Source organism: Morone saxatilis, unplaced genomic scaffold, assembly GCF_004916995.1.
Source record: "Morone saxatilis isolate NCDOM2014 unplaced genomic scaffold, NCSU_SB_2.0 Contig11, whole genome shotgun sequence".
NCBI lineage: Eukaryota > Metazoa > Chordata > Actinopteri > Moronidae > Morone > Morone saxatilis.
Window position 1 is genome coordinate 8,650,071 of NW_023339663.1, and position 11,916 is coordinate 8,661,986.

Below are 11,916 nucleotides of genomic sequence, written 5' to 3' on the forward strand. Positions count from 1 at the left end.
GTACAGTGCTTGAGTAAATGTACTCAGTTACGTTCCACCAAACTCATCTTTCTTGATTTTTTTTTTTTTTTTGCCATTTATCTGAGATCAATGCACTCTGTCACTGACTTGTGTTTTCCACTGTTCACAGGCCTGGAACATGTAATGGCCAACAGTGAAAACTACACTGAGCGTCTGCATGTGTGGGAGGGCTGGAGGAGAGAGGTTGGGAAGAGGATGAGGCCTCTGTATGAAGACTATGTTGATCTGAAGAATGAAGCTTCCAAACTAAACGGTGATATGTCTCAAAGAAAATATGCCACTTGATGTAGTACTATTTAGGTGAAGGTAATGTTTAATAAGACACAGGATAAACATACAGAGCTGATAGTGTTCAGTAATCGTACATGACTGATCCTCCCAAGAACAAACAGCTGACCATAGCTTAGTATGGGGTTCACTGCTGTCTTGAACTCTAACTCATGTAATATTAGCAGTGCCATGGCTTACTACACCATACAATTCTCCTAAAAAACTACAAAAAACAATTCTGGTAGTGAGTTTTTTAAACTAAAATGTGTCTGTCTTACGCTTTCTTCTTCTCTTAATCTGTTCCTCTCTGACACACTAACTTGCAGGTTTTGAAGACTATGGAGCTTACTGGAGATATAACTATGAGACAATTGAGGATGACATTCAGTACAAGTACACCAGAGATGAGCTAATGGAGGATGTCCGTTCTACATACAAACAGGTACGTCCAATATCCATGTCCATGTCAGTGGATTGTATGTCTCGTTCTTCATGGCATCTACATTAATAAAAGTAAGAATGTATCATTTGTTATTGATTGTGTGGAGTGTTTGTTGTTTTTTCTTTACAGATCCTTCCCCTATACAAAGAGTTGCATGCATATGTGAGAGCCAGGCTTATGGAAGTCTACCCAGGACACATTGATTCAGAAGGACCTTTGCCAGCCCACCTGCTGGGTATGTTGAGGATTTTATTTCTTATAATCTTATAAACTTGTAATCTGTCTTCTCAGAGGCATCAAATTGCAAATATTAACCCTGTTGATATCAACCTTCCCATATGTTTTATTTTATTTTTTGCTAACAGTTTCCTTTGAATAAGTTGGGGACAGATATTCATCAGAGTCGAGAAACAAACATCACATTGTCAAAATCATAATGAGGCTTAGAGTGAAATAATTATGATTCATGTTGATTGTTTAGGTGACATGTGGGGAAGATTCTGGACCAACCTGTACCCTTTGTCAACCCCCTACCCCAACAAAACAGATATTGATGTCACTAAAACTATGGTGGAGAAGGTACAGTGCACTTTAGTTGATTATGTTATTCTTTTTCTATATTAAACAATGCCAATGAAAATATAAGAGACATTAAAAACAAGCTAGTGCATGCAGTGATCTGAACAGAACAAACAAACATTAAAATCCTCTATTCCAAATGTCAACTTGAATTTCAGGGTTGGAATGAGACTCGGCTTTTCAAAGAAGCAGAGAAGTTCTTCATGTCTGTGGGCCTTTATGAGATGTTCCCAAACTTCTGGGAAAACTCAATGTTAGTAAAGCCTGACGATGGACGTAAGGTTGTCTGTCACCCCACAGCCTGGGACATGGGAAACAGAATGGACTTTAGGTAGGAAAAAACTACAAACCATGACATAACAAGTTTGAGTGGTCAGAAGACTATTAAGTCACTGTTTAAATGTAGTCCATTTACCCTATGTTATCTTGATTCTCAAAAAGCATAGGGATAGTTGATTTAAACACAATTAGTTATTTTGCCTTTGGACAAACTTTGTTGCTATACAATCAAACCTCCAAAACAGTGAGGGCTACGGCAACCATATGGATTAATATTTGACTTTGGTTATCTTTATCAGCAGGAAAGAATAACTCAGAGATTAATCAATATCATTGTTCAAGCAAGTTCATATTTATGGCTCTTGTGTACTGATCTACAGATAGATTAAACACAGCAACATTAACCCAACGTGAACCATCTCACATGTATATAACTGTTCAAAAGCCAGGTTTCTTGGCTCCTCAATTGCCAGTTTGGGTTAAAATTACTGAATGAAACCTTGTTACTCCTCTTGTCTCCTTAAATAAGGACTTGATTTATTTAATTGAACTTCAGTGTTTGTTACATCTGACTCATCAGAAATATGTTATTGCGCTGACTTTTTTATTGGTACAGTATATCTGATACGGTATCATGCCATGTGTCACACATTATAACTGCTGACAGCAACATTTCCCCTTTTATGTCTTTAGGATCAAAATGTGCACCAAGGTCAACATGGACGACTTCCTCACAGTGCACCATGAGATGGGTCACAACCAGTACCAGATGGCTTACCGTAACCTGTCCTACCTCCTGAGGGACGGCGCCAACGAGGGTTTCCATGAGGCCGTCGGAGAAATCATGTCCCTCTCTGCTGCAACGCCCAAACACTTGCAGAGTCTGAATCTCCTGCCTGCTAACTTCACATATGATAAGGGTATTATTAACAATGACAATCATCAAACCCAAGAAATATTGGTTTTATAAAACTTTAAAGCTGTAATAATCAATAGTTTTATAATAACAATGGAATGTGTAAATAACTAAACTAAACTAAGCTCACCTTATCAGCTTAGATGTCAATGTTGAGCTTGTTTACATTACCCCGAAGTGGCAAAAAAAAGTTATTGCAGCTTTAACTTTTGAGTAACTCTGCCTTGTTTTATTTCCCCCTTAAAACATTTTTCAGAATCAGAGACAGGTTTCATTTCTCCTAAACTCATGAAAATCACCATATTGGAATATAGAATATGAAACTTTCACCCGACAGTGGCAAATATATACAAAGATCTGACCATACCAGTAGGTATGAGTAATGTGTCTGGGTTGCTGCCCTTGAATGGCATATAGGAAAAAATAGTTTCAGCAACTGCTAGGGCCACCTGGATAGACCATATCAAACCCGCATTCACCTGTTTACATCAGTGAAACCAGATAATCATGCATAACATGACTTTGGGCCCTCATAGGTGTCATAAATAGCATGTCAAATGCAGAGTGCTAAACACTTCTGGGTTTTGCAGTACACTCACTAAAATGTTCCAAAAAGTAATGTATACTACTGTAAAGATTTACTCTTTAAACATTGTTCAGAACTTATCTTCTAAAATGTTGTTTAGGTCAGAAGATTCTAGACATGTTCCATTTATATACCCTAAACAGTTTTGTGTTTTTTGCCTTGTAGAAACAGAGATCAACTTCTTGCTGAAACAGGCGCTCACCATCGTGGCCACACTGCCCTTCACCTACATGCTGGAGGAATGGAGGTGGCAGGTGTTTGCAGGGAACATAACCAAAGATGAATGGATGGAGCGCTGGTGGGAAATGAAGTAAGCAGACACCTAGTTGAAGCATCTGTAAATAACGCAGTTAACTTGTGCAGTATGTGAAAATTCACAGGTAAACTGTATAAAAATCTGCTCAAGCAAATCACATTCGGCCATAACATCAAGAGTGGCTATATATACTGCAGACATGTATTGTGGCATTTCATGTTGCATAACCTCAGCAGCTGCTTCAGATCTGTGGTTACAGCATCAACCTGACTCTCTGTTGTCATAACAGGAGGGAGCTGGTAGGGGTGGTGGAGCCAGTGCCAAGAGATGAGACCTACTGCGACCCACCAGCTCTGTTCCATGTATCTGGAGACTATTCTTTCATCAGGTAACCTTCCCACTGTAAAGCTGCACTTCAAAGAAATAAAAGCATAACATCTTAATTCCTTTGAACCTGGATTTTCTCACAATCAGCTTTGCAAAGAGGGTTACTGTATATTTTCAGGGTTGACTGTTTTCTGGTTGGCAGGATGTATTAGAAAATGTGTTAACATCAAGTTAAGGAACAAAAACACTTCCAGGTTTAAAACACTTCTGCAATAAGACATCACCTGTTTGTGTGTGTGTGTTTTTTTGTTATTGGTTGTGAATACAGGTACTTCACAAGAACCATCTACCAGTTTCAATTCCAAAAGGCGCTCTGCATTGCGGCTGGTCATACAGATGCCTTGTCTTCATGTGACATTACTGGTTCTAAAGAAGCAGGAACCAAGCTGAGGTATGGATGAAGACTTCTTGTTCTTCTACGAAGGATGTTACAGAATCAGATGTCGTTGTTTTGGTTATTCCTGTGATAAACCTACCTATCTACCTACCTAACCGCATCATTATCATCATCATCAATGTTTTTCTGTTAGGAATATGTTAGAGCTGGGAAGATCCCAGTCCTGGACCAGGGCTTTGCATACAATATCTGGGGACGATAGGATGGACGCCCGCCCCCTGTTGGAATATTTCCAAAAACTTCATGACTGGCTGAAGGTAGAGAACACGAAACACAATAGGACTGTTGGCTGGAACACAGTAACCGATCCATGTGAGTACAAAAGATATTTATGGTTATCACCACTAAAATAATGATGAATTTTTCTTAAAGTAATTGTTCAACATTTTGGATAATATGCTTGTCCGCTTTCCTGCTGAGGGCTGAATGAGAAGATTGATTCTAATCTCATGTCTGTATGACACTATACGACGCAATTTGAAACTACAACTGGCAGCTGTTTGGCTTCGCTTAGCACAAAGACTAGAGCATAAAGCTCACAAAAAACACATTACATCTTGTTTGTTTAATCTATACAGAAGCCAAAATGTTAAAAACAAACTGTGGTTTTATGGAGGGTTATGTGGTTTGCTGTTAAAAAAGGGCCAAGATGTAGAAAAAAAATATATCCTTGTAGGCATTTTTAAGGAAGTAGAAAAAACACAGACTTGAGTCACTGGTGTTTTCATGAAACCACATTAATTTACTAGAAGGTTCATTTCTGAAGAAAACAGAAGATAACAGTTTCATGACTTAAAATCAAAAATGACTACTACATGACCCATTGTGGTGCTACTTGTAATTTGTTTTACTATGTCAGGCACATTCCCATGGACAACGGTGTAACAAGTTTGTTTGTATTAATGATTAAAAATTCCAATTTATAGTGCCCCCTACCAGTGAAATTTCAAACTTTATAGACTTGTTCTCTGTCCCTATCTGTAAATGGTGTCGAGAGTTTTATGCAATTTGATGCATTCATGAGTTATGGCAATTTATGTGTATTTGGCATTAACATTTTGTTAACCAATTACAAACAGTAGGTGATATCCAAAAACAAATCCATGTTGATCGGGGTCAGCCAGATATGTTATGTACCACGTCTGGTGAAGATTTGATGAAATATAGAAGATATAAGCTGTGTTTAGCAAAAATATATCATAATTTAATCAAATTAATTCCTTCTTTTTTTTTTTTTTTTTACAGATTCAAAGTATGCCATTAAAGTGAGACTAAGTTTGAAGGCTGCAATGGGTGATAATGCTGTGAGTATTATTAATCATTATTAGAAGTATTAAAATACCTGACTACACGTAAAATGAATGTTGCACCTTTGAAGTGAACTTCAGTCTGTTTAATATCATAACAAAAATTAATCAGCTAAAATATGTTTCAGTATTCCTGGAATGCCAACGAGCTGTTCCTGTTCAAGGCCAACATTGCGTATGCTTTGAGGCAGTACTACAGCGAAAAGAACGAGACCCTCCTCTTCACGTCAGTATGAACTGCCAAACCAAAAATATGAAGAATATATAAAATGTGCTTTATTTTTCTCTGACTATATTGTTACCACATTTGTTTAAGAGCTTTTCACTGTTTGCATCTTCAGATCAGAGAACGTTCTCTCGTATAAGGAGACTCACAGAATCTCCTTCTACATCGTGGTCACCAACCCAACAAATCCTTCCACATATATCCCAAAGGATGATGTGGAGGCTGCCATACGGTGAGGCACTAACTTCATTTGACAGTGCAATATTCCTGTTGTATTTTACCCTGAATGTTTGACATACTTCCTAAGCAGCTGTAGTAGTAACGCTAATTGAGTCTATGTTGGATCATTTTTAGTCACACTAGCTCAAGGCACAGCGTCACAGAGCTGCTAGCATGACTGTAGACTCTTAAGTGTGGCTTTTTGCTTCTTGATAACATTTATATAATAACTCCAATATAATATAATATAAACTCCATACAACCTTCCCTACAGACACTTAATAGGTGTGAGCGTTAATAAACCCATTGTGGTATTGATCCTAGGTTATGTCGAGGTCGGATCAATGATGCCTTTCAATTGGATGACAAGACGCTGGAATTCGAGGGTATTCTACCAACACTGGCGCCTCCTGTGGAACAACCGGTGGAGGTGTGGCTGGTGGTGTTTGGGGTGATCATGGGAATAGTGGTTCTAGCAGGCATCTACCTCGTCGTCTCTGGTGTCAGAGAGCGCAAAAAGTGAGTTTGCGTTTGAGACTGAGACCAATTTCCACCATGTTAGACTAATTGCTTGCATAACTGTGTGACATGTTGTGTTTCTTGTGTGTTTGTAGGAAATCTGAAAAGACAGAAGTGGAGAATCCCTACAATACATCCCTTGGTGGACAAACTAACAAAGCGTTTGACAACAGTGATGATGAACAAACTGGATTCTGAGTTCACTGCTGCCACTGAAGAACAGGAGGAAGGATTGGTGTCCTAAATGCTTATGCACAGCAGACACATTGTCCAGGAATGGGAGAGTGAAAATTCTGTCTTGCTGTCTTTCATCAGTGCTGCTCTTATCAAACATCAACACTACTGCTAAATGTGCATATGTGTCAAAGTTAATTTGTCAAGGATATTTTCCCTTACAAACAGTTGTATAGTAAATACCCTAGTAAAAAATTATACTTATTTGTACTTAATTGTAGTATACTAAGTATACTTCCATGTGAATGTACTCAAAGTGCTGTGTTTATATTTAGTGTATAATCAATATATAAGTAGTACAACTTAACAAATACTTAACTACACTTAATTTTAATGCACTACTTTGAGATATCATTAAGTTGTAATTAGGTGTGCCTAGGTACACTTTTTGTGATAATGATGGACGTTTACGTTGTTTAAATATGTCCATGTCGAAAAGTATATTTAAATACAATTATCATGCACTTGTGCAAGTCTAGTCAGTAGTATTTTAAGTCAGGTACTTATATCATTAATACTCCCAGTTAGCACAATTAAAGTACAGAAATCAAAGCACACGTTTAAGTACAGTCTTAAAGAATATTTAAATACCTGATAAAATGTGATTTAGCTGTATTAGTTTCAAGTCTTATTTCCAGTAGGTTCTTTCAGGAGGTATTGTGTTTTTCCAATGCAGCTTTCAGATTGTTTTTTTGTGATTTACAAAATGTCCTACCTTTCCTTTCGCTGTTGTAATGTGAATTTTTAAGTATTCAATTTTGTTTCAGGATATTTGATCAAAAGAAAAAAAATTGTGTTTGTCCATATTATTATTTTTAATATGTTATATCATGTAAAAGGCTTTGATGGTCAAACATTTTTGTAATACTATTTGATATTTTTACTTGTGTTAAAATATCTAATTAAATGGTGTTGGTGTCATCTGGTCGACAGGTGAATAAGAAAACATTCAATTAATAAGAAAGTGTTCAATTAGGAAACAATGCTAAACATTACCAACAAACCAGTTATTAAGAAGTCAATCAATGTCTCATGCTCAGGCTCATGTTAATAGTTCATCTCATACTGTATGCTTGTTCACAAATTCTCTTAATAATATACATTTGAAAATGTTAAATAAAGTTATTATCACATCACCTTGTTTTTTTATACTTTGAACATGTGTATTTTTTAATTAAAGTCACATCTCGAACACATAATATTCATGCTTGTAAAAAACAAAAACAATAAGCTGATTAACAACAAATGACATCAAAAGTCTTAACCACATATACACATATACAAAAAACATAATGTGAAAAATATAGAGTCATATGATACATATCTACGCGCTTCTGCAATAGCAGAATATGACACAGCGACATCGGTTCCTGTCACTGGACCAGGTGGCTCAAACAAAAGAGCTTCTCTTATGTATTTTCTTTTGTTTAATATCATCTTCAAGTCCCAAATAAAATTCAAAATTTTAAATGTTTAACTGACTTGACTGAGAACTGAGAATACTTCTGGAGAAAGTGATTCTCCATCACTTCTGAATGATAAAGAGGAAATGCTCTTCCGTCCTTCCATCCAGCGTTCCCATTTCCACTAAGTCTGTGTTGGCGATATGGATGAACCAGCCGAGATGCAGTGCTGATTCAAACCTGCGCTGCTTTGACCTGTCAGCCTTCATGTAGAAGACGAAGGAGAGGGTGCTCTCATCACTCTTGGAGATCTGCTTCAGCCTCTGCTTTTCACACGTCTACAAAAAAAAAACGTGTGGATATCCATCACAGAGAGCACAGGTTGGCTGTTCAGCAATTACATGATTTCTTTGCTTGCAAGTATCACAAGCATAATAACAATCACAATGAAAGAACAATTCTCTATAACATACATCCATTTAACATCTTTAATCTTACTTTCCTGAAACAGTAGTAAATATGGATGTTGGTCGGTACACCACTTTGGTCCAGACTGATATATCTATATATATAACAACTATTTAATGGAGTTTTAATGGAGTTTAATGGATAGACATACATTGTTCCCAAATCTGACTTTTCATCTGGTGCCATCATCAATATTTGGTTTATGAGCAAATACCTGCAAAACTAATTAAATTCTTATCGGCCTGAATTACTTTGTATTTAGTGCTAATTAGCAAATGTTAACATGCTAAACTAAGTCAGTTAACGTGGTAAACATTACTTGCTAAACATCAGCATGTTAGCATTTAGCTCAAACCACCGCTGTGCCAAAGTACAGCCTTGTAGCCTCATTGTGTCCTTTGAGTTAATATGGAAACGCTGGTGTAAAAAAGTCAAAAAGTGCAGTACATGAAATGGGATCAAATGAATGTAACCCCCCTTCTGTGTTACATACCCTGATGTTCAGATATATTATATGTTGGCTATTGTGTTGCCTCAGGTGGCTGATCTCCTCATCTAACAAAGCAATAAAAAAGGGGCAGGAACTTTGGTTCATTGTCTCTGTTGCACTTCCAGCCTGATCGGACTTCAGTTTGTTGTGGTTCCTTGTTTTCTGGTGGGACCGGTAGTTCCGTTTTCTGGGTTTTATTTCTGTTAGTTAGGTTTAGTTTCCTAAAGTTTTAGGTTTATGGTAGAGAGAAGCATTGATCCTTCAGCCCTATCTGGTGGTCTGGGCTGCTTTCCTTCTTTTTTCTCTTGTTTTGGCATCTCCTGACTATTTGATTATTTTAGACCATTATTGAGCACCTCAAACTTCTATTTCCAGGTGACTGTACGAAACAGGTGGATAAATCTAACTATGTGTACATTCACTCACTCAATAGTAGTTATTACCTCCACTTTTAGGAGCACCATCCCCCCTTCCTTACAGCACCTGAGGAAGCAGTTGGAGTCTGTAAAGTTTAGGACCACTGGCATTCCTCTGAAAAACCTTTCCACAACGTTTGACTTGTAGGAGTAGATGGTGATCCTCTCTGAACACAAAAGAATCAGAAGCAAATTACAAGTAATAATGAGTGAATTAAGTGAGTATGATAGTATAGTATGTGTCATGTCGCTGTAGGCTGCTCTGAATGACTAACCTGGATTTGGTGAAGCATAGAGGGTCTTTTGAGAACAGAGACTTCGGATGTATTTGTGTGTGGCCACGTTTTCAATTGAAACATTTGACGGCTTTTCCTGTTTGAAACTTCCTCTTGGAACTTAAAGTGACATGGGACAATAAAACAGAGGTTAGGTAAGATATAATTTATATCCTCTTTATCAGAAGAAAAGTACTTGAGTGGATTAATATCTCACTCAGTCACTTATCTGTATATGAGTAGGTGTTTACCAATAGAATTGTGATGGTACATTAGTGATCATGATAATAACAACTTAGTAACATATGTCTTCTTGACCTGTCAACTCTTCATGAGGTTACAGGAAGGTTAGACTTTTCTGAACTTCTTTTACACTTATTCTGTGAGTCCGTAGTGATAATATCAGAGCCAGAGTAGCTAATTTAAAGACGGTTAAGGATTTTTTTCTGTATATTGGTGCCAGCAAATGTAATAAGCTACTAGTGTAATTTTAAGGTATGTGTACTTTACTTGAATATTTCCATTTGAAATGAGTGAGTGAGATTTCCCATCAGATGGTTTCATTAAAATACACTAACTGGTCAAGTATTCCAATATTTCACAAAAGCAGCAACAGCTTAAGAAAGGATTAAAGAAAAGTCCCAAAAAATAAATAAAATGTTTGTATCAGAAGTTTGTTTTTTCTTCTTTCCAACCCCATTAATCATCTCATGATCCCTCGGATTTATGTTGTGACCCTTAGGAGGGGCCTGAACCCTAGGTTGGGAACCACTGGACTAAACTACCAAACTGTTAGTGTTAAAAAACTTCCAACAGCTACAGTAGTAAAGTACAACATGGAAATGAATCATTAATACATCAACATTATCCAAAAGTTAGTAATAAACTACTACTTTTACTGAACTAATTAACTACGTAGCAACTATTATTAGTTGTAGTAAGGGAAGATAAAAGAAGAGAAGACAAGAAACTAAAACCCAACTTACTCACCAAGCGTCACTGTGCTTGATTCTGCTGTCACTATCACATCGTTAAAGGTGCATCCAGTCCCATGACATCCCTGACAGGGGCTTCCAGCATTGCAGCCTCTCCCTCTCACCACAGAGATGCTGGTTTTTGTCATGGAAACAATGAGAAGACCACTACCCTCCCCATTCTCCTCATTTTCAGCTTTGCAAACATCCTCCTCTATACCCAGATCCTCCCTTCCTCCGTTGTCCTGCCTCACTTCATTCTCCTCCAAGTCTTCCTCCCTCCTCATCTCCATGTTGAAACTGAGTAGAGTGGACTCCTTGGAGACGGGATGTAAAGTTTCCTCTGCTGGGCAGGGTTGCTCAGTGTGTGGCTTCATCCTACCAGCCTTGTGCACAGTCTACGGACCAAAAGCAAGGGTGAGGTGGGGGGATGTGGCAGAGAATGTGGTCAGATTGAGGGTTGACTCTGCCTATTTGTGTCTGACACACTAAAAAGCTACCTAAATGTACGTAGACTATGCAATCTTGTGTCATGTTGACCTATTTCCAGTGCAATATTATATATATATATATAGCTTTATTTCCATTCATCTCAATTATAAAAAAAATAAAAACAGACACATATCTTGTGAAAAGAGACTCAACATGCAATATTTTTGCATGTGAATTCAGTCAACCACACATGTATAACCAGTTTAGAGAAAGCGACTTATAAAGTAACAATGTAACATTTTTATAGATTTTTCTCTAAAAATAATGAGGACTTGTTTTATGCAACAATACGTCCTTGAAATGAACTCACCAGCATTGGATTACCCTTAGCTAACATTTCTGCCAACTCATTAGGTGTGAGATCCTGCAGGTCTAGGCCGTTTATCTGCATCAGTTTGTCTCCTCTCCTGAGAAAAAATAGAAAAAATAGTAATGAGTACTGTATGCCTAACATTCTATGTATATACACACTATTATTATTATTATTATTATTATTATTATTATTATTATTCAGCTGTACATTTTTTCTAATTAAAACTTGTCAACAACCCAGAGGGGACAAAGCATCTCAAATGCAGAAAAATAGGAAACTCTGTTACACTGGCATCACTCAGTTTGTTGTGTCTCTTTAATATTCAAGAAACGGTCTGACCATTTACCTTCTAGAATAGAGCTGCAGAGCATGGATTGAAATCCATTAATTAATTAACGTTTCAGTCTTTATATCGATAGAACTGGTGGTCTTGACCAAGGCTTTCTT

At 37.2% G+C, this 11,916-nt stretch overlaps 2 protein-coding genes across 2 annotated transcripts in view; one reads left to right on the plus strand and one right to left on the minus strand.

The window, feature by feature from the left end:
• The window catches only part of ace2 (angiotensin I converting enzyme 2), an 8,869-nt gene extending 1,116 nt beyond the window's left edge, over positions 1 to 7,753 (plus strand). The window contains exons 4-18 of the mRNA XM_035652451.1: positions 131 to 274; positions 618 to 733; positions 863 to 968; positions 1,215 to 1,312; positions 1,471 to 1,643; positions 2,285 to 2,511; positions 3,259 to 3,403; positions 3,639 to 3,737; positions 4,005 to 4,127; positions 4,267 to 4,445; positions 5,379 to 5,437; positions 5,569 to 5,666; positions 5,782 to 5,898; positions 6,210 to 6,404; positions 6,500 to 7,753. Of these exons, the coding sequence (XP_035508344.1) occupies positions 131 to 274; positions 618 to 733; positions 863 to 968; positions 1,215 to 1,312; positions 1,471 to 1,643; positions 2,285 to 2,511; positions 3,259 to 3,403; positions 3,639 to 3,737; positions 4,005 to 4,127; positions 4,267 to 4,445; positions 5,379 to 5,437; positions 5,569 to 5,666; positions 5,782 to 5,898; positions 6,210 to 6,404; positions 6,500 to 6,602 (1,982 nt within the window). The 3' untranslated portion in view covers positions 6,603 to 7,753. The remainder of the gene's footprint in view (positions 1 to 130; positions 275 to 617; positions 734 to 862; positions 969 to 1,214; positions 1,313 to 1,470; positions 1,644 to 2,284; positions 2,512 to 3,258; positions 3,404 to 3,638; positions 3,738 to 4,004; positions 4,128 to 4,266; positions 4,446 to 5,378; positions 5,438 to 5,568; positions 5,667 to 5,781; positions 5,899 to 6,209; positions 6,405 to 6,499) is intronic.
• A 12-nt stretch (positions 7,754 to 7,765) lies between these two features.
• Positions 7,766 to 11,916, minus strand: part of il1fma (interleukin-1 family member A) — a 6,145-nt gene continuing 1,994 nt past the window's right edge. The window contains exons 4-8 of the mRNA XM_035652452.1: positions 11,467 to 11,563; positions 10,681 to 11,062; positions 9,691 to 9,810; positions 9,443 to 9,582; positions 7,766 to 8,379 (exon numbers count right to left, since the gene is read on the minus strand). Of these exons, the coding sequence (XP_035508345.1) occupies positions 8,164 to 8,379; positions 9,443 to 9,582; positions 9,691 to 9,810; positions 10,681 to 11,062; positions 11,467 to 11,563 (955 nt within the window). The 3' untranslated portion in view covers positions 7,766 to 8,163. The remainder of the gene's footprint in view (positions 8,380 to 9,442; positions 9,583 to 9,690; positions 9,811 to 10,680; positions 11,063 to 11,466; positions 11,564 to 11,916) is intronic.